The sequence below is a fragment of the Perognathus longimembris genome, chromosome 11 (genome assembly GCF_023159225.1).
Source record: "Perognathus longimembris pacificus isolate PPM17 chromosome 11, ASM2315922v1, whole genome shotgun sequence".
Lineage (NCBI taxonomy): Eukaryota > Metazoa > Chordata > Mammalia > Rodentia > Heteromyidae > Perognathus > Perognathus longimembris.
In genome coordinates, this window is record NC_063171.1 from 40,561,616 (window position 1) to 40,583,568 (window position 21,953).

At 48.0% G+C, this 21,953-nt stretch overlaps 1 protein-coding gene across 1 annotated transcript; it reads left to right on the forward strand.

Annotated features, from left to right (window-relative positions):
* The first annotated feature begins 6,535 nt into the window (after positions 1 to 6,535).
* Positions 6,536 to 16,940, forward strand: Pmvk (phosphomevalonate kinase). Its single transcript, XM_048357744.1, has 5 exons — positions 6,536 to 6,672; positions 8,755 to 8,818; positions 11,579 to 11,731; positions 14,773 to 14,902; positions 16,513 to 16,940. Exons 1-5 carry the CDS (start codon positions 6,578 to 6,580, stop codon positions 16,647 to 16,649), a joined length of 579 nt encoding a protein of 192 aa, XP_048213701.1. The 5' UTR covers positions 6,536 to 6,577; the 3' UTR covers positions 16,650 to 16,940.
* Positions 16,941 to 21,953: the final 5,013 nt, after the last annotated feature.

A 21,953-nucleotide genomic window follows, 5' to 3' on the forward strand; every position in this document is an offset into this window, starting at 1 on the left:
GATGCCCCTGCTTGCTCGCAATCTTCTCCTTAAGGTGCCACTGCAGTGCCCCTTGTCAGTGGTTCACAGTCTGGCCAATGAATGAGTACGGTTGTCCCTGGGTAGCCACAGGGGATTCATTCCAAGAACCTGCAGACACCAAAATGGGTGGCTACTCCGTCCTTTGTATGAAAAGGAACCGTGCTGGGCACTGGTGGCTCATGCCTGTAATCCTGAGATCCGAGGATCGAGGTTTGAAGCCAGCCTCGATATTAAAGTCTGTGAGACCCTTATCCCATGTCACCAACAAAATGCCAGTATTTGAGCTGTGCGGTGCTAGCCTTGAGCAAAAAAAGCTATGAAACAAGAGCATACAGCCTTGAGTTCAAGCCCCAGTACTGGCACAAAGACAAAAAAAGTAGTAGGACTTGTATATTGCCCTCTGTACTCTTTAAATCATGGAAGGACAAAGTCTGGTGCTTCCCAGTGCCTACCTACCCCAACTGTAGCTTGAGTAGTTTGCCACGATGTGAATAAAATTCTCCTCATGCTGACAAGAGGAGTCTGCAGAGTGAATGAGAAGGACAGAGAAGTGGCCTTTGCATTGGATCTTGGGAGGACGATAGGATTGTGGGGATGAGTGAGAGGATTTCAGGCTGGGCAGAGGTGATTTGAGGGGACGGCAGAACTGCTGGTGGCCTGACGAATCCGTGGGAGCATGTTTCCCTCCAGGTCTAGGTGTGGGTCTGAAGGGAATTCTTGTTGTAGAAGAAGGGGGAAGGGCTGCCCACTGAAGGCACCGGAAGGGCAGGGGAACCTGTGTGAGGAGGATACACGTATGTGCAGGGTAGCCTGAGCCTCCTGAAGGACGGTGGAGGGAGATGTGAAGTCAGCGGGCAGTCCTGGAGGGAGAGCATCGACACCTGATTTAGGGCAGAGAATTAAAATGGACCAGCCTGGGTGAGATAGGGACAGGAGAAAGGGAAGAGTCCAGGACACACAGTCTGCTAGCCTGGTGATAAGGACTGACCATACCCTCAGGTAATGTTGGGGGAAGAGGAAAGGCCCAGGCTGACGGTGTGTGAGGGGGTGGGAAGGTGCAGGTCTTGATTTTGTAGCGTATAGGCCTAGGGATAGGGTGAGCTGACCAGCACCTCAGCTCTCAGCTCTGTCAAGTTGCCGGTACTGGCCTCCTAGTTCTGGCCCAATCCCCTTCCCAGCCCTTTGTAGTTTTCACTAGCTTGGGACTTTAACCTGAGGCACCTAGTGGAGTCACGCCCTTAAGGTCATCAAGGTCTTTGCTGAGACTCTGGAATCCAAGGGACTGGTGATCTGACTGAGGCAGGACAGGCAGAAACCTGTGCTGTGCTGGTGGAGAGAGGAAAGTGCTGGAGGGCTTCCTCTGGAAAACCAGCTGCCTACCTGCCTGTGGGCTATCTAGGACACCATCAATTCCTGCTTACGGGGGAATGTGGGAATATGGCTTGTAGGCCCTCATGGAGGCAGCTTTGTAGGGAAGGACTAGGGCAGAAATGACAGGCCACTTTGGTCATTTACCTGGAGCCATTAACTTTTCAAGGCACTTTTGTATCTTTCTTTTTCTTTTTGTTGGTCATGGGGCTTAAACTCTGGCCCTGAGCACTGTCCCTGAGCTCTTTTGCTCAAGGCTAGCATTCTACCACTTTGAGCCACAGTGCTACTTCTGGTTTTCTGGTGGTTAATTAGAGATAAGGGTCTTATGGACTTTGTGCTGGGCTGCCTTTGTGCTGAAATCCTTAGATCTCAGCCTCATGAATAGCTAGGATTCCAGGTATGAACCACTGGCACCAGGCTCTGGGCTTTGCATTTGTTAGGCAGGGGTTCTACCATCAGAGCCACATCTTCTGCCTAAGGCCTCCCTATTCCTCCTTCCCATCCTTCCTCCCTCCTCTCCCTATTGTTGGCTCCTGGAGCTTGGGATTTAGGCCCTGAGCTGAGGTCTGGAGGAGCCTGCTTACTGCAGGCCAGGTTCTTGTCTCTGGGATGTGCCCTCCCCCATAGCTCTGTGGGCAAAGATGTCTGGTGGTGGCCACAGGAGGGCAGCAGCAGGAGAGACAGGAGAGTGGATCTGTGGAGGACAGGGATGGAATGGCAGGAGGGGCTTTCAGCAGCCCAGGACACCAAAGTAACAGTATGAAGTTGTGTGGCCTGAGTCTTGGGGATAGCCACGGAGGGAGGGGGCTCTTCTAGGTCCAGAGGGAAAGTCTAATTCCTCCATTCACATGTTCCTTCTAATCATCGATCACTTGGGGGCGCTCTTCCCATGTTCAGTGCTGGCTGGGCTGTTGTGGTTGGATACACTTTCCTGAATACAGTGTTGGAGGAAGAAATAGCAAAAAGGATCTAGCTCTGCCTTCAAGGCAGGCCTCCAGAGACGCAGCCTCCTCTTCTCTTTCCCTACCACAGTGTTTCCTTTCTATCGGTCCCAACCCTCACCTGACAGGCTCCACTGCACCCGAGCCATGGTCATCAAGCAGACCAACTCACAACCCACATCCACTGCCTGTGTTTGCTGGTAATCGGCTGTGGGAGAAAAAACAACAACTGGAACAGGAAGCAGGGAATGAAAGCAGCGGCAGCTGATGGTGTGTGAGAGCTGGAATGTATGGCAGGGACAGGCTGGCCTTGGGAAGGGGCTGGCCTTAGCGCCCCTTGCTAGATGGCATGGACAGAGCTAGCCTTCCCCCTTTCCTAGGCTTTGCAGAGCAGGCTATAATAATCCAGTAGGCTTCTATGGCCTTTGGGTGTCTGAGTACTTCAAGCGGCATCCCTTCACATAGGCCTGGTTTGATATCTAAGCTGTCCTGTGAGGAAAACCTCTTTTTCAGTGGTCCACCCTTGTAGTAAAGCATGACTCTTGGTTCCACTGTGTTCCTGAGTTATGTGGCCGTGTCTTCCTGGAGCCTCCTCCTCCTGAAACCCCATTGGGCAGTGGTATCAGACATCCCTAACTTTTAGTCTCACTTTCCAAGGACTCCATCAGGCAGTGCTGGGACTCCCCTCCTTCCTGCCTCAACCTCGCCAGCATCTAGCCATCAATCAACCAGTGCTTTACATCTGTGTTTCCAGAGCTTTCCACAGCTGGCAGAGACTCCCCCCCCCCCCCCCCCACCAACGTGTCTGACATTCCCTCTGGCCCTGGAAGGCAGGCAGGCAGGCAGGGCAAATACTGTAGAACAGAGAGCCTTATGTGGGCTAGGAGAGGACTTAGGAGGGAAGTGAAGCTTTAGGGAGAATTTGAGCAAGTGACCGGAAGAGCTGTGTGGATGAATGTGTGAGGTGATAGTGATGACAAAGCCCAGGGTGTGGCCACAGGAGCTGACATCTGGAAGAGGAGGAAAGCGACTTTGAACATCACTGAATGGACTGGGCAGAAGGTAAAGGTGGTGAACATGAAGGCAGAAACTAGATGCCAAAGGAGCCCAGGAGCTAGTGGCTGAATCTTAGTAAACGAGAAGGAGCCATTTAGATTGGGGTGGGGTGGTTGTTAGGACTGAAGAATGGGAGTGTTGCCCAGCCAGGCGCCAGGAGCCTCAGACGGCTTGAAGTTTTCCAGGAGCCAGGGAAGGAAAGGTCTGGGAATGGAAGTGAAAGGGAGGCCAGAGACCAAAGTCTGGGCTGAGCTATGAGTGCTGGAGGAAAAGGAAAGCCACTTAAGAGGACAACGGGGGCAGCCACCAAGGCAACACGATGGAGCTACTGGACGTGGATATAGATACAGGGAAGTTCATGCCAGCACCAGGTGGAAGGTGGGATACTGGATTGGCTCAGATGAGGGAGAAGACACTAGAATGAACTTCTGACTCCTTCAGTGAGCACAAAGTTTCGAGTTAATCCTCTAGTCTCTACTGGCCCAGGTGAACTTTGGTTTTGAAGATAAACTGGAAAATCTGTGTTGAACTGCACATAGTGCTAAGAATAATAATACTTGGGTGATATTTTAGGACTTAAAATAGTTTATTGTACTATATTGCATGTTTTCTACTTTATTGTGCCATGGTAAGGATTAAACCCAGGGCCTCAAGTATGTTAAGGATGTGCTCTACCACTGAGCTACATAGGAGGCTATAGTTGTTTACTTTTTTTTTGGTAGTACTGGGGATTGAAGTGAGCACCAGGGATTTGCAGGTCTACCACTTGAGCCATACTTCCTGCCCCCCCCTTTTTTTTGCCAGTCCTGGGCTTTGAACTCAGAGCCTGAGCACTGTCCCTGGCTTCTTTTTGCTCAAGGCTAGCACTCTGCCACTTGAGCCCCAGCGCCATTTCTGGCCATTTTCTGTATATGTGGTGCTGGGAAATCGAACCCAGGGCTTCACGTATACAAAGTGAGCACTCTTGCCACTAGGCCATATTCCCAGCCCCCTCCCTGCCCCTTTCTATTTTGGTTATTTTCCAGGTAGGATCTCCTTTACCTGCAAAGTGTAGCCCAGTTGGCCTGGACTGAAATCCCCCTATTTGTTGTTTCTCTGTGTCACTGGGAATGACAGGCTCAAAATACTGCACCCAGCCATTGTGCTTACCCTATGGCTGGGATAACAGGCCCATAGCATAGCATCCAGGCATTGGTTGAGATGGAGTCTTAAGAACTTTTTTTTTTCCTTGTCTAGATGGTGACACCTTCTCACAAGTAGCTAGATTATAGGCTTGAGCCACAACACCCAGTTCCACTTTAGGGTTGTATGAGTGTGTGTGTGTATGTGTGCATGCATGTGTGTGTGTCTGTGTGTCAGTGTGTGAGCTACTAGTACTTGGGGCTTGAACTCAGGGCATGGGCATTGTCACTTAGTTTTTCACTCAAGCTCCACTTCTGGCTTTTTGCTGGTTAATTGGAGGTAAGAGTCTCACAGATTTGTCTGCCTTGCTGGGCTTCCAACCTTGGTTTTCAAATCTAAGCCTAAGTAGCTAGGACGATAGAAGAGTCAGAGGTACATGGTGCATGGCTATGCTCTGCCAGCTGAATGTATTGATGAGTGTATTGATGAATGTATTGAAGATGTTAAAAAAAAAAAACCACACCAAAGTCTCCTGAAGTGTTTTTATTTTCTCATTTGATTACTCTTTTGTGCCTCTTCACAATATTTAGAAAATTAATGGTTTCTCCCAAATACTTTCTCCTTTCTCCACTTTTTGTCTTCACATGGTTTTACATGCCACAAAATGGAGGCAGTTGCTTGGCTGTGGCGGTTCATCCCTATAATCCTAGTTACTCAGCAGGGTAAGATCTGAAGATCAAAGTTCAAAGGTAGTGTGTGTGGGGAGGGGGGAGGCTAGTAGTACTTGGGACTTGAACCCAGGGTGCACAGGATGAGGCAGCGTAGGCTGTCTTAATGTTTATAAAAAAAAAAAAACACAAACCAAACAAACAACGCAGGACACAAAGTCAAGTTAATTCCGAGTTGACTCCAACTAGACTTGGGTGTTCCTGGCTGGGCGCTGGACTCCTAGTAAAATTAGGTAATCTTGGTCAAAAAGGGCTTGGGGAGAGAGAGAGAAAAAAATCCCGTTTTCAATTAAACTATTGATGTCTCCCACACTACAGTTTCCAGGGATTTTTAGAGAAGATATAACTGAAAAACAGTCGAAATGTTTCTTGCTGAGCCTAAAGAGCCTCTCCAGTTAGGAAACCTGTTTAGCAATAAAATAGCAAAGGCTCTAACAAGCTGCTTTATTATTATTATTATTATTATTTTGCCAGTCCTGGGGCTTGGACTCAGGGCCTGAGCACTGTCCCTGGCTTCTTTTTTGCTCAAGGCTAGCACTCTGCCACTTGAGCCACAGTGCCACTCTGGCTTTTTCTGTTTTTTTGTGGTGCTGAGGAATCGAACCCAGGGCTTCAGGCAGGGTAGGGCCAGCACTCTACCACTAAGTCCCATTCCCAGCCCCTGATAAGCTGCTTTAGTATGGCGTCACGAACCCAAACCTAGGGAATCACGGGCTAGTTCTCTAGAAAGAACCATTCTTCACGGTGGGGCAAATACAGCATTGCTTTTTACAACACGCGTTATAAATAGCAAACAACACAGGTAACACCTGAAAACTGCCTTAACATCGTGGCAAGTTATTCATTTTCCCCACCACAATGCTTGTAGAACTGTGTGGAAGGGAAGAGGAGGTTCACTTTAAGAAATTTTAAGACATTATTCATACACCACACCCCCTACAGCCCGCCCCCCCCGCGGCCGCAGGAAAGTAGTTGCGTCCATAGCGTCCCTGGGTGTCAGTCAAGAAGGCGGGGCTGTGACGCCACGTTCTGGGCGGGGCTGGGCTGTCTTAAGTGAGTGCGGGTGGGGGAGCTTCTTTGGTGAAGAAGGCGGCTCTGGAAGCGAGCCTCTCTATTTCTATGTACTCTCCCCTCTTCCCTCTGTCTTTCTTCAGACCTGGGGAAGAAGGTATGCAATCGCGGCGGGCTGTCAGCCCTCCCCGCAGCTATGGAGAAGAGGGGCGGAACCCCTCTCCCCCCCACCGGCCGCCGCTATTGGTCGCGTCCAGTCCGCGCCGGGTGGCGTGACGCGGGGCTGCCCGAGTGTCAACTTTGGGGCTGGTGAAGCGCGGCGCCCGCATGGCTCCGCTCGCTGCCGCCCCTCGGCTAGTCCTGCTCTTTAGCGGGAAGAGGAAATCCGGGAAGGACTTCGTGACCGAGGCACTGCGGAGCAGGTGTTTGCGGGGCGGGAAAGCGGAAAGGGAGCTTTTCGTGTCCACCTAAAACCGGGGTGTGCTTGAATGTGTTTGAACCGGGGGTCGCATGTTTACACATCTTCCCCTAGAAAACAAAAACACAACCCAGCCCCGAAGCTGTAGCTCGGTCTTCAAGAAGCACTGGCATTCGCTACCCCTAAGCCACTTTCCAGGTGCCATTCTCATTTTTAGGGTTTTAAAGTCACTGTCACAGATAAGGAAACTGAGGTGCGGATGAGTTTTCCCTACATTAACATCCCCCGTGGGTCTGATCACAAAGACGGGGTCTGTATCCAGCACATCATCTAAAGAGAAGAGGTTTGTGAAATCACTGTGTGTCTCCCTGGTGCCATTTCATCCTGATGACCTCTTCAATAGTATTCTTAATATTTGTTTTTCACGGATTAGTCCAGGAATTAAGGCCAGCCTAGGTAACATAGTGAGAGCTTGTCTCTTAAAAAAAAAAAAAAAGGAGCAGGAAGCCTGGCTTAAGTGGTAGAGCACAAACTCAGCAAGCATGTGAACAAGTGTGAGGCCTAGAGTTCAAATTCCCATACCCCTTTCTCTCTTTTTCTGGAGGTATGTCTTAATGCTTGCGCTACCTAGCAAGTGCAATGCCCTCACTTGAAACTAATACTACCACCGAAAAGAAAAAAAAAGGTTAAAGTTTGCCAGGATTGAGCTGGGAATATGGCCTAGTGGCAAGAGTGTTTGCCTCATATACATGAAGCCCTAGGTTCAATTCCTCAGCACCACATATATAGAAAAAGCCAGAAGTGGCGCTGTGGCTTAAGTGGCAGAGCAATCATTAGCCTTGAGCAAAAAGAAGCCAGGGACAGTGCTCAGTGCTCAGGCCCTGAGTTCAAGGCCCAGGACTGACCAAAAAAAAAAAAAGTTTGCCAGGATTCAAGTTCAACTTTGGCTCCAAGAACTGGGCTCTTTCTGTATTTACTACTTCCTCAAATAGCAATCCCTTTTCTCTCAGTGTTTTGCCAAGAAGCAAGTTCTGGGCAGCATTGCTGCTGGGCCTGGGCTGGGACTGCAGAGAAGTAGGGAGAGAATGGAGTGAGTGAGGTTATTCTTCAAGGCCATGTAGTGGGCACCCGCACACTGATTTTGGGTACCACAGGGGTTCTAAGACATTTGGAAGAACCTCAGGGAGAGGCCACTACCAAGTACTTTGCCATGTTTTCTAAGTATTTTACCTTGTTCCATAAGTTGATTCATTCCTTAGCCCCAAACACTGAGATCAGATAGTCATCAGAAGCACAGACTCTGGAATTCCACTGCTGGCATCCTTGTCCTGTCTCAGATCCTGATGTGGGCTCTGGGGCACATTTCTTATCCACTCTGCCTTAGTTTTGTCCTGGTAAAGTGAGGATAATAATAGGAGGTACAGAAGGATTCAATGAGATAATACATGTAAAGGGCTAGTAAAGGCTCGGGAATGAAATGTTGGCTATTTTTATTTTTATAAATGCTGGTTTTACGGTGTTGCTTTGGCTGAATCCATTCTCCTCACTTAACCTCAGTTTTGTCATCCAAAACACTTATCTCACTGTGTTGATGTCAAAAGGCATTTATGAGCATATCAAGTCCAGGATAGGAATCAAGTATTTTATTCCCATTTATATCTCCCTGGATCTAAATGTAGCACCCAATAAATAACTGGTGAAGCACACTGAATAACTGAAGGAACGAATTATTTACTTGTGTTGTGGTGATTCAGTCACTGAGAGAACAAGTTCAGAGTCCCATCAGTAATGGACTCCAGCCAGAATATTGTCAGGCCTAGAGATGGACACATCCTTATCAGTTTTAGGTTCTACCTGTTAGTTTCAGAACTCTTCGGTTCTTTTGAATTTCACAATAATCCTATATCAGGCAGAACAAACTTCATCCTCACTAGGAAAGAAAATGAGGAAAGTTGAGACCTGCCAGAGTTGTGTAGATACCAGTAGTAGAAGAGGCTTCAACCCTGGTTACTCTACTCCTCTTCTGGGGGCTGGAAATGGCTAGAAGTTCAAGGTTAACTGGATTTGTAATCTCTCTGTCTACTAGGCTTGGAAATGATGTCTGTGCTATCCTCCGGCTCTCTGGTCCATTGAAAGAGCAGTTTGCTCAGGTAGGTGGTGGCTTATGAAATCTGGGGGTTGAGAGTAGGCAGCTGCTGGGCTTTGGAGCTGTGGCCGCTGTTTGAGTCATTGGCATGGTCTCCGTCCCTACTGCTGGAAGAGTGGTGGCCAACTCTTCATTGCCTGTGAGTGGATTTTTTGGGCAGCATTGTCAGCTTAAACTTCTTTCCTAGTAACCTTATGTATTCCAGGCTACCTCCCTAGAGCATATTTCAGAAGGTTATATAGGAAAAGATGGAGACATGTTGAGTTGGCAGTTCTGATGCCATGTGGGTAGTAAGTATACCTGCACCTGCACATGTCCCTTTTACTCAAACTTTATGACACCTCACATCACCATATTCCCTATCCACCTGACCTGATGCAAACGGTTTCTCCTGAGACATATAGTTGTTGGAATTGTCAAGATACATAGTTAATGCCAGGCATTGGTGGTTCATGCCTGTAATCCTAGCTACTCAGGAGGTTGAGATCTGAGGATTGTGATTTAAAGCCACTTGGGCAGACAAGTGTGAGAGACTCTTACCATCAGGTTTTTTTTTTTTTTGGCCAGTCCTGGGCCTTGGACTCAGGGCCTGAGCACTGTCCCTGGCTTCTTCCCGCTCAAGGCTAGCACTCTGCCACCTGAGCCACAGCGCCCCTTCTGGCCGTTTTCCATATATGTGGTGCTGGGGAATTGAACCGAGAGCTTCATGTGTAGGAGGCAAGCACTCTTGCCACTAGGCCATATTCCCAGCCCTCTTATCATCAGTTAACCAGCATAACGTTAGAAGTGGAGGCGTAGCTCAAGTGGTAGAGAACCAGTTGGGAGCAAGAAGAAGTTCTTCAGAGAGTGTGAGGCCTTGAGTTCAAGCTCTAGTACTGGTACTGGCAGCACTGGGGAACTCAAGGCCTTACACGATTTACCTCTTGAGCCAATGGTCCCTGCTCTTTTTTGCTTTTGTTAATTTTCAAGTAGAGTCTGTTTTTTTTTTTTTCTTTTTTTTCTGGTCTGGACCTTGAGCCTCCTATTTATTACACTATCACACCCAGCTCCTGGTTGTCAGATCTAACTTTTTCTCATGCTGGTCTTGAACTGTGATTCTCTAAATCTCTGCCTCCTGAAGAGTTGGTGTTGCAGGCATGAGCCCCCATGCCTGACCTGGGAGTTAGTATTTTGGGGGAAAGGATTATATACTTAGATTATGTATTTGTTTATTTATGTTTTTGAGAGGTTGTCCTACTCTGTAGCTCAGGCGGGTCTCAAATTGGAGACTCTCCTGTCTATACTTCCTGACTGCTGGGTTTGTGTACTTTACTACCACACTATTGGAGCTGGGGTTTAAACACAGTACCCTCATACTTTCTGGGCAGGGTCTATGCTGCTACATTAGTTACACTTCCCATCTCTAGGGTTTTGCAGTTTTAAGACCAGTAGAGAAGTCCTTGACAAGCCAGCTGTCATTCGCCCCAAAAAACGGCTCTCAAAGGAAATGTTGTTCTATAGTTTTTGTTGTTGTTATTGGTCATAGGGCTTGAACTCAAGGCCTGAGTGCTCTCCCTGAGCTTTTTAGCACTCTACCACTTTGAGCTACAGCACCACTTCTAGTTTTCTGGTGGTTAATTGGAGAAGAGAGTATCATGGACTTTCCTGCCTGGGCTGGCTTTGAGCCATGATCTTTAGATCTCAGCCTCCTGAGTAGCTGGGATTACAGGCATGAGCCACTAGTGCCTGGCTTTGTACTGGTTCTTTTTTTTTTTGGCCAGTCCTGGGCCTTGGACTCAGGGCCTGAGCACCGTCCCTGGCTTCTTCCGGCTCAAGGTTAGCACTCTGCCACCTGAGCCACAGTGCCCCTTCTGGCTGTTTTCCATATATATGGTGCTGGGGAATCTGATAGCTTCATGTGTAGGAGGCAAGCACTCTTGCCACTAGGCTATATTCCTAGCCCTGTACTGGTTCTTAAAGTCACAGTGGGAAATGGAACTGATAGGCAGGCCATGATGCTCCCGCAAGGATAGCAGTTCACAAGTAAGAGATGGCTGCTGACCACAGCTGAATAGGGAACTGGGAGAGCAAGAGCCCAAGGGAACATGGCTTTTCTGCAATGAGGGAGTAGGAGAGCCAGAACCTGGGGTGTGACTTTTTTTTTTTAACCCCTTGAGGTCCTCTGGAAGGACTCATCTGCTTGCCAGTGCCTGGGTGAAATGGGATGCCAGGTCTAGAAGCAGTTCCCCAGGGGCAGGGTAGCCCTTCCTGCCGGAGGGTCTTCTGGCTGGGCATGTGAGGCACCAGACGTGCCAAGAGCCGGATGGAGTGATGCTGTTCCAGGAGAGCCCCTAGGACTTGCCCCAGTCTCCCTGGGGTTTGGGATGGGGACAAACCCCACCACAGGGTAGTGGGAGGACAGAGAATACAGTTTCCGCCCCCCCCCCCCCCTTTTCTTCTTCTTTCTTTAGTTGAAGCCTAAGCCTGTGCCTGGGGGATACAAATGAATCTCAGGATTAGTTTAAGCCAGAAATAATTGGGAAGGTAAAAACTGCAGAAGAAAAAAATAAAACAACACATCTCATCTCACATTTCACATGCTTTCTGGAATGATCCCAAGACCTTCCTTCTTTCTTCGAGTAGGATTTTTTCCTTTACTAGAGTGCTCCTGTAGAGAAAAGCCTGCTCGGTCCGTGTTGGCCTCAGCCCGGGGCGGTGGCTAGGCAGGGCTGGCGCTTCCTGTTTTAGGAGACATGGCACCATAGACGAACTGTGTTTTGGGCAGGACCATGGTTTGGACTTCGGGAAGCTCTTGGATGCCAGCGCCTACAAGGAGACCTATCGGAAGGACATGATCCGCTGGGGGGAGGAAAAGCGCCAGGCCGACCCGGGCTTCTTCTGCAGGAAGATTGTGGAGGGCGTGTCCCAGCCCATCTGGGTAAGAGCGCTCTGTGGCCTCATGAGGCAAGCCTGTCTCCCCAACCCTCTGTTGCACCCATATCTCTGTCTTCCCTGCTGCCATCCTGTCCCAAGGCTTCAGAATCCTGCCTTGGCACTTGCTGTAGTCCCTATGTGCCTGGCTCTAGTTTTTGACCCCTATGATCTATTTTGGTGGCTCCCCCCTATTCTCATGAATAAAATCAGTGTCATTTTGGTGGCACATGGTTTGAACTTAGGGCCACTTACCTGCAAGGCCGCTTTTCTGCCATTGGAGCTATACCTTTTCCTAAAATCAAAGTCTTTATCATGAATTCTGGGCCTTGCATGATCTAGCCTCTGTGTGTGTGTGTGTGTGTGTGTGTGTGTGTGTGTACACTAGGATTTGAAAACTCAGGGCCTGGCTGTTGTCCCTTAGCTTGACCACGTAAGGCTGGCACTGTATGACCTGGGCCACAACTCCACTTCCAGCTTTCTTCTGGTTAATTGGAAATAAGTGTTATAGACTTTCTTGCCTTTTTGCTCAAGGCTAGCACTCTATCACTTGAGCCACTGTGCCACTTTTGGCTTTCTTTGTATATGTAGTGTTGAAGATTTGAACACAGGGCTTCATGTATGCTAGGCAAGCACTCTACTGCTAGGCCATATTCCTAGCCCTTAAATTTATTTATTTTTATTGAGTGTAAGTAACTACATATATTTCACAGTACAGATTTTAACCTTCACAATGATGACAATCATCATTCTACTCAACAAAACTTGCGAACTCTATGAACTTTAACAATGAAACTCGTTCTTCCAGACCAGGTGGTATGCACATTTCTTTTCTTTTGCTTAGTATCATCTGTTCCCTCTTTCTCTCTCCTTCCCTCCTTCCCACCACCACCCTTGAGTTGCTTAGTTCACGTTCATCAATATTGGATGTAGCTGATGGGCCCGTCTGCTGTATTTTTTCCCCTACCCTCTTTCCACTCATTCTGTGCCCTCCTCCCAGCTTTCCTCAGATGTGTTTGTGCACACCCCATATATGAGGTAAAGAATATCGATCGAATCAGCTAAAAATAAGAAGGCAATTTCATTTTTTTTTTTTTTGCCAGTCTTGGGGCTTGAACTCAGGGCCTGAGCGCTGTCCCTGGCTTCTTTTTGCTCAAGGCTAGCACTCTACCACTTGAGCCACAGCACCACTTCTGGCCTTTTTTATATATGTGGTGCTGAGGAATCGAACCCAGGGCTTCATGTATACGAGGCAAGCACTCTTGCCTTGCCACTAGGCCATATTCCCAGCCCAAGAAGGCAATTTCAGAAGAAGTCCTTTGTTTCCTTATCTTTGGGGTTCTTTTCAGTTTGTAAGTTACTTTATGTACATGTGAAGAGGTGCTTGGGTCTTCCTATTTGGTGCTTTTCTCCCAAGACTGTCCTCTTCTGGTCTCACTGTAGATTGGTATCTTGAGTCCTGTTTACTTTGCATTTTAAATCCAACACCTGAATATCAGGGAGACCAGGAACCTAAGTCCTAATGAGTGCTCCTAACAGGTGCTCCCTGGCACCTCTTTCTTTTCCTTCCTCATAACTATATAACTATAACTCATAACTTGATAACTATAGTGGATATCTACATATACCATATCTACATATACCAGATACTGCTCCAGGTTCTGGGGATACACTTGTGCAGAAATGTATTGAGGTCTTTATCTTAGAGCTTACTTCTCACCTGCTGGGGGCAGGAGAGGGTAGAATCTAGAAGGTATTAGGTAGAGATAAAGACTATGTAATGAACAAAGCAGGTCAAGGGTATGAAGCAGGCTGGGGTGGGGTGGCTGTTATATTAAGGGTGTCAGAAAGGGCCTTTGTGGGGGCTGGGAATGTGGCTTAGTGGTAGAGTGCTCATCTTGCATGCATGAAGCCCAGGGTTCGATTCCTCAGCACCACATAAACAGAAAAAGCGCCACAGAAGTGGCACCGTGGCTCAAGTGGCCTTGAGCAAAAGGAAGCCAGGGACAGTGCTCAAGCCTTGAGGCCAAGCCCCAGGACCGGCAAAAAATGTAGGGGGGGTAGCCTTATTGATACAATGACAGATTATGGTATGAGTGAAATTAGGGGGTGGACCAAATGGATACTTGGGGAAGTAGTGCTCCAGAAAGAGAGAGCAGGGAGGAAAGGGACTCTACTTGGTGTGTTTGAAGAAAAGCCAGGAGGCCAGAGTGGTAACCTATAGGATGTTAGCATCAGATCCTGCAGGGCCTGGGAAGAGTCTAGATTTTACTTCCCTGTATGATGGGGAGTCATGGAGGAGAGGAGTGTTCTGAGAAGAAGAAAGACATGACTTCAGATGTGAAAGGCAGCTAGCTATGTAGTCAGTGGGAGAGCGCAGCTTAGCCCTTGGGTTCAGTGCTTCACACCAGGAAAAGGCTTCCCTGGTTACTGCCAGCGAAGGAGCAAGAACGGAAGCAGAGGCCTAGTGGAGGATCTTTAGTGATACAGAGAAAAAACAAAACTGGTGTTGCTCAGAGCTTGGTAGAATAGAGAGAAGAGGGGGCTTTTGCGCGCGCGTGCGTGCGTGTGTGTGTGTGTGTGTGTGTGTGTGTGTTAGTCCTGGGATTCGAACTCAGGATGTCATGCTTTCTAGGTAAGTACTCTGCTGCTGAGCCACACAGCCAGCCTTGCATATGTCTTGAGGCAATCAGAGTTGAGTTGTTGATGGTTTGACTGTGGGGTGTGAGGAAGACAGCCTGTGCCAAGAATCTAGTTCTGAGCAGCTGGACAAGCAGAGCTGTCATTTTCTGAAACAGGAAGTGTGTGTGTTGGGGGTGGGGGGGCACAGGATTAAGAGTTGAGTTTCAGCTGAGTCACTTGTCAGCCTGTGCTGGTGCCTGGTTATCGAGGCTGTTACCCATGGCTCCCCTGCATCCTGAGCTCCGGGAGGGCAGGCCAGGTATGTTTCGCTCACTACTCTGTCCTCAGCAATGCTCTGGCTTCCGTAGTTCGCTGGCTTCCAGCACTCTCTTCTGCTGGTCACCTGTCTGTGTCCCTCCCCTGCAGCTGGTGAGCGACACGCGGAGGGTGTCTGATATCCGGTGGTTTCAGGAGGCCTATGGGGCTGTGGCACAGACAGTCCGTGTGGTGGCTTCGGAGCAGAGCCGACAGCAGCGGGGCTGGGTGTTCACGCCAGGTGAGTCATCACATTTGTCCTCAGGGCTTGGTACATAGAGTCAGCAACCCCACCTTGTGCTATAGGCTTTCTTCTCACTCCCAGAGGCACTGGTGACTCACGCCTGTAATCCTAGATACTCAGAAGGCCGAGATCTGAGAATCACAGTTCAAAGCCAACCCAGGCAGAAAAGTCTATGTGGTTTTTCTTTTTTTGGTGCTGTTTCTGGGGGTTGAACTCAGGGTCTGGGCACTGTCCTGCTCAAGGCTAGTGCTCTACCTCTTGAGCCACAGTGCCGCTTCTGGCTTTTTCTGTTTATGTGGTGCTGAGGAATTGAACCCAGGGCTTCATCCATGCTAGGCAAGCACTCTACCACTAAGCCACATTCCCAGCCTCTGAAATTTTTATCTCCAATTAGCCACCAAAAAACTAGGAAATTGAGTTGTAGCTCAAGTGGTATAGTCCTACAGTAGTACTGTGAGCACAAAAAAGCTCGTGCAATGCCGAGGCCCTGAGTTCAAGCCCTAGTACTGGCAAAAAAAGTGGAATGGCAGAGGGTGTTTGAGGGGGATCAGGACCTCCTGGACATCTTCCCGGGGCTGTCTTCTCAGGCCATTGTGTTTCTCTTGGGTCTGGTGGGATCCACTCCCTAAACCTTCCTCTTCACTTTCTAAGCTGGTGGAGAAGAGGCTGACAAAACATTTCTACTTGATTCACTGGGACCCTGGGATCTCTGGGGCCAGCCCAGGACCTGCTCTTTTGCAAGTTTTGAGGCCCAGCTCAGGTTTCTGCCCTGTACCAGGTCTCTGTGCCTCAGAGGAGCTCAGATCCCAGGGGGCACAACCACTGCTCACAGCTTAGCTCCTGGCCACTCACTCCAGCCAGCCAGAGCTCAGCTTATTGTAAACAGGATCTCACTTGACCATTACACCAAACCCACCCTGTGGCCGCTGCTGCTCGCTGTTCTTCCAGATGAGGGCTCTTTCCTCAGGCCACACAAAGCAAGAGGGAGAGCCACACTCTCACCCTCTGCTTCTGACTTTGCACACATGGTCTCCCAGGAGGATTGAAGCCAGTAGACTTAAGGTTAGGAAAGGACTCACCTAGCCTGATCTGACGTGAGATGTGATGCCCTCTTGGTATGGATGTGGTTCTTTTTCTTTTTTTTTTTGGCCAGTCCTGGGCCTTGGACTCAGGGCCTGAGCACTGTCCCTGGCTTCTTTTTGCTCAAGGCTAGCACTCTGCCACTTGAGCCACAGTGCTACTTCTGGCCGTTTTCTGTATATGTGGTGCTGGGGAATCGAACCCAGGGCCTCATGTATACCAGGCAAGCTCTCTTGCCACTAGGCCATATCCCCAGCCTCTGGATGTGGTTCTAGATGGCCAGTCCACCCTGTGTAGGCAGGAGTGGGGGGAGGGGGGGAAGTGACGACAGCAAGGACCAGCTGTGGGCTGCTACACCTGCATCACAGTGGCGCAGCACTTCAGTTGGTGGGAAGTGCCTTCAAGGTGTGCACGCTTGGCTCTGGGGTAACGGAGGAGAGAGCGTCAAGAGCAGACACACTCCTGAGCAGCCAGCCTCCATACCTGGTGTTTGTCTAGAGCCCAACTCCATCATGTCTCCTCCACAGGGGTGGATGATGCTGAGTCTGAATGTGGCCTGGACAACTTTGGAGACTTTGACTGGATCATTGAGAACCATGGAGATCAACAGCGCCTGGAGGAGCAGCTGAAGGACCTGCTGGAATTTGTTTGTTCCAGACTTTAGCTGTTGGGCTCTAGAGGGGTTGCTGGATTTGGGGTTCCCAATCCTGACTGCAGTGGAGGAACAGACAGATGGCCTGGCTCTAGATTTCTAAGGGGGCTGGTGGATATGAGCCCATCAGGAAGCTTTGGGGGACCTCATCTTCTCAGTGGAGAGGTGCTGTGCTTGAAGCAGGAGCATTGCCATCTCCATGGTGCCAGGGCCATCAGCCCTGTCCAGGTGCTTGCAGTCCCTTGCTCTGGACGAGAGCTTGAAGCCCTCCAGCATGGATACTAATAAACCCTGCTGTACACACTCAGGACTGGAGCCCTCTTATTTCCCCTAGCTGACTTGCCTGGGGCTGGAGGGTGGATAGGTTTGGTGTCAGAGTGAAATGCAGGCTGCCTGACACCTGATGGGGGCCCTTTCCCCCACATTCCCATAGATGGAGCACAACGTCTCACAGCTCCTTGCCATCCACAGGCCAAGCTAAGCACCCCAGCTCTCTGATCCTGGTTTCTTTTCTTTTCTTCCACAGGCAGCATCAAAAAAGCTTTATAGAGATAGTATGTAATATCTTGACTTTTTAAAAAAAATTAAATTTTTTATTGTGAAGGTAAAGTACAGAGGGGTTACAGTTACATACATTAGGTAGCGAGTACATTTCTTGTCCAACTTGATACCTGCTCCCTCATTTTTCTCCCACCTTCCCTCCTCCCCCACTCCCCCCCAATTGTACAGTTAATTTACAGCATCTGTCTTGTAAGTATTGCTGTTGCATTGCTTTGTCTTTTACCCTTTATCTCACCATTTTAATGTTCCCCTTCCCTTCCCTTATTCAGACAGACATATATAAAATCCCCAGGGTACCAGAATCAAATACAGTGACAACATGGGTTAAATCATAGGGAGGATGAAAGATGAAAAATGAAATAATTTCACATAGTACACTGAAAATAATAACCTCAATAACAAACCACTTGCTCTCATACTTTGGAGGTCATTTCTCTTAGTGTCATCTTATGTGATCATATATCCATAGCTATTGAGCTATTGTGATTATCTGCTAGGACTATCCTAGACATATACTAAGTATTACCAATAAGGGAGACCATAGAGTTTATATTTCTTTGTGTCTGGCTCACTTTACTTAGTATGACTTCTTTTTTTTTAACATTTAAATTCTGGTCTTTTTCTTATTGATAGTACTAGTATTTGAACTCAGGGCCAAGCAGATGCTCTACCAGTTGAATCATTGGGCCTTGCTTTCCTTCCTACCCTGGGCACTATCCCTTAGCTTTTTTGCTCAAGGCTGGCACTCTTCCAACTCCTCTGTTTTTGAATTCTTTCTTTTTTTCGGTTGGTCATTTGAGCCACAGCGCCACTTCTGGTTTCCTGGTGGTTAATTGAAGAAATGGTCAAATACTACAAGTCCATTTCTCACGGACTTTGCTGCCTTGCCTGGCTTTGAACTGCGATCTTCGTATCTCAGCCTCCTGAGTAGCTAGGATTACAGGGGCGAGCCACCAGCACCTGGCTTTATTTCTTTTTCTAAGGTGAAAAATTTTGATGAACACATATTAATTATACAAAGGAGTTTCATTGTGAAATTTCCATACATACATACACACACAATGTCCTTTGGTCAAATTCACTTGTCTATTATTTGCTTCTCCCATTTAAAAATATTTTTGATTTTGATTCCTCTCCAGGCAGTTGCTATATCTGAAAATTTTCATAAATAGTAAATGGGTGATCTATTTTCTGAACTTAGGTATATAGGAGTGTGTATAGACAATGGCTTGGCTGGCCATGGATTCAGGATTTGATTCCATTGTCCACTAGTGTTATGTCTGAAGTCACCTTGACGTTTGTTCCTTTGAAGGTGACCTTTTGCTTTGTTTTCTTCTATTTCTTCTCCTTGTTTTCCCCTTCCAGTTTTGAAATTTCAAATCCTGGCATTTTCCATGGTAGAACACGAAGGTATATTAGGAGAAAAAAGTTGGCAGCTGAGAGTTTCCTGTGAAGCACTATGGAGTAATGAGATGGAAATCTAAATGTTCTTGTACTTCCAAATGCCTGCTACAACCTGAAGAGGTCACCTTGGGTGTCTGTGCTCCCGCGCTTCAGCCAGGTTGCCTTTATCAAATGTCTTTGAGAGCATCTTTGTGCTGTATAACACTCCAGTATAAGCCTATGCCACCATTTATCTACTTCCTTTCTCACAAACATTTGAGTTATTGCCAGCATCTGAGAGGTTGTTACAAATAATGCCCCGTGGGCTGGGGATATGGCCTAGTGGCAAGAGTGCTTGCCTCGTATACATGAAGCCCTGGGTTCAATTCCCCAGCACCACATATACAGAAAACGGCTAGAAGTGGCACTGTGGCTCAAGTGGCAGAGTGCTAGCCTTGAGCAAAAAAGAAGCCAGGGACAGTGCTCAGGCCCTGAGTCCAAGGCCCAGGACTGGCAAAGAAAAAAAAAAACTCCACAAAAACTAAAAAAGAAGTTTTTCTTTTGACTCTTTGGTGTTTGGCACACAAATAAGTATTTGTGAAAAATGAGAAAATGATAAAATGTGTTAGGAAATAATATGACCTTAGCTTGTTGGCTCAATGTAGTTAGCATTCAACTGGACATAAAAAGTTATGGTGTGTTTGAAGACAATAATGAATTGGCTCTTGTTGGATTATTCTTACTCATATACTGTGGTGGGCTGGAAAATGTTTCACAGTCCTCTCTCAAAATGAAACAAATCAAAATACTGAGTTGTAGTATTTGACCATTTCTGAAGGGTAAATCCTTCTGCTAAGGCTGAAATTTCAAGCTCAGGGGTGATGTCACATGGCTAGCAAAATTCCTGAACATTTAAAAATTGGTTCTTGTGAGCCCGTAGGCACTGGTCCACATGAGTTCCAATATACCAGGATAAAAATCCAACAGGTCTTTTTCCATCATCAGTCAGTTTGCTGTGAAGTCCTTTTGCTGTTTCTGTGGCACATGTCTATGTGCTACCTCACATTTTATTTCTTTATATCAATCTGATGATTATTTTACTCTTAACCCTCTCCCTCTCCCCCTCCCCAACACTGGGGTTGTGCCCAAGGCTTCATACATCCTACAGAAGTGTTGTACTACTTGGCCAATACCTGCACTTGTGGCTTTTTTGCTAGTTAATTGGAGATAGGAGCCACAGATGCCCAGCAAATTTTCTGGTTTTTTTTTTGGCCAGTCCTGGGCCTTGGACTCAGGGCCTGAGCACCTTCCCTGGCTTCTTTTTGCTCAAGGCTAGCACTCTGCCACTTGAGCCACAGCGCCACTTCTGGCCATTTTCTGTATATGTGGTGCTGGGGAATCGAACCCAGGGCCTCATGTATACGAGGCAAGCACTCTTGTCACTAGGCCATATCCCCAGCCCAAACTTTCTGTTTTGGATTCTGTTTCCATCCGAAGCTTTCTGGCTGAAACCCAACAACCATGAGGGGCAAGAGAGACACCTGCTTTGCCAAATATCCTATTTTTCAGGGCCTTGTACTTGCTATCAGCTCATATACTTGCTCAAGGGGCTTAAGACTGTTCTGTTGATGATGAAGCTGTGATGAATGTTGGCATCTGTCTTGTTCACTTGCGACTTGGGAAACACGTGGTTAGGAGTCTAGTGACTTATATGGGGAGCAGCTGTGATGGCTTTTGTGACCCAATGTCTGATCTGGAAGGTGCCTTTTGTCTGATAGCCAAGTGATAATGAATATTTTGGGGTTTGAACCCTTTTCTTCTGGGTGAATCCAGGGAGCATCCAGCCAAAGGTAAGTTCCTTGGAGCCCCCAAGCTAAGGGAAGTGCCAGCTCTCCCCGGGTGACAAGAGGTAGATCTGCTGTCCGCTTCCTGTATCCTTATGTTGTCTGAAGCAGCTTCTAGGAACAAGGCTATTGGAAGGCCCATGGAAGGTCTCATTATGTGAGCCTTTCTGAGGGGTCCTTATGTTGCTATGTGGACATCACCGAAAGTGACTATTATAATGGATCTCAGCAATCTAGCCCCAAGCATCTTGGATGAAGAAACAGGCCTAGGAAGGAGAGTGATTTGCTCAAGGTCAAATAGCAACTCATGAGGTTGCCAGGATTTGGCCCCAGTCCCCCTGACTCCTCCCTCAGAGCGCTTTGCCTTCCCTGAAGTTCTCTGAGAGAAGATAAACTGTACCCCTCGTCAGAGGATGGCAGAGAAGGCTTAGCCTAAGCCCAGGAGTGTGTCTTGTTCCCTGCTTCCTGGCTTTTTCCAGTCTTCCTCGAGATGAGAAGGTCAGGCCACCTGCCCAGGCTACCCGACCTGCTCAGGTGAATCAAGTTGTGCCAGGATGAAGAAACCACAGAGTCATTTCCCAGAAGGCAATAAGCCTGTGTGTTTTGGAAAGAAGAGCAAGAAAGACGGAGACAGACTTGAACCCGCTGTTCCTTGGGAGTGGAGCCCTGCCCTTCACCATGGCTGCTGTCCATCTGGGCATAGTCAGTGTCTTCCTAGCAATGTCCTCTATGATGCCTCTGCTGAGCTTCCAGTCCCATCCAGACCTGAGCCAATGATAGCTTTGGCACACTAGTCTCCTGAGCAGGAGCTGGCTGGTTTTGCAAGATGGTCGGGAGGCCTCAGGATAGTTGGCTTGGATTAGATATTGTTCTAACACATCCGGGATGTTCCAGGAACCATGCTATCAATCTATTAGCCAGGCAAGCCAGGAAGGGCAGGAAGCCAAGATTTTGGATCCATTTGGCAAACTCATGGTCAGCCCCTGTCCTCAGTGTGAGAGAGAGCTAGAAAGAAGGGAAGGGGCTCAGAACCTTGCTTGGCAGGATTGATGGGGACACTTTGGACTGAAGAGGATATTAACATGAGTTGCATGTGTTTTTTGTTGTTGTTGTTGTTGTTTGTTTTCTTGTTTTTGCCAGTTCTGGGGTTTGAACTCAGGGCCTGAGCACTGTCCCTGGCTTCTTTTTGCTCAAGACTAGCACTCTACCACTCGAGCCACAGCATCACTTCCAGCCTTTTCTGTTTATTTGGTGCTGAGGAATTGAACCCAGGGCTTTATGCATGCTAGGCAAACACATTCCCAGCCTAGGTTGCCTGTTTTGTTTCATATTATTTTATTTGATTCTTGTGTGTATGTGTGTGCGATGTTACTGGGGCTTGAGATCAGTACTTTACATTCTTGCTTAGCTATACCACTCACAGTTGGTGCTCTACTATTTGAGCCACACCTCTACTTCCTGATTTTTTCCCCATTAAATTGGCAGTAAGAGTATCTTGGATCTGTCTGGCCAGGTTGGTTTCAAATCT

Coding starts and splice junctions, on each gene's coding strand:
- Pmvk (XM_048357744.1), top strand. CDS start 6,578: ATGGCTCCGCTCGCTGCCGCCCCTCGGCTAGTCCTGCTCTTTAGCGGG. Junction 6,673..8,754: donor ACCGAGGCACTGCGGAGCAG/GTGTTTGCGGGG, acceptor TCTGTCTACTAG/GCTTGGAAATGATGTCTGTG. Junction 8,819..11,578: donor TGAAAGAGCAGTTTGCTCAG/GTAGGTGGTGGC, acceptor TGTTTTGGGCAG/GACCATGGTTTGGACTTCGG.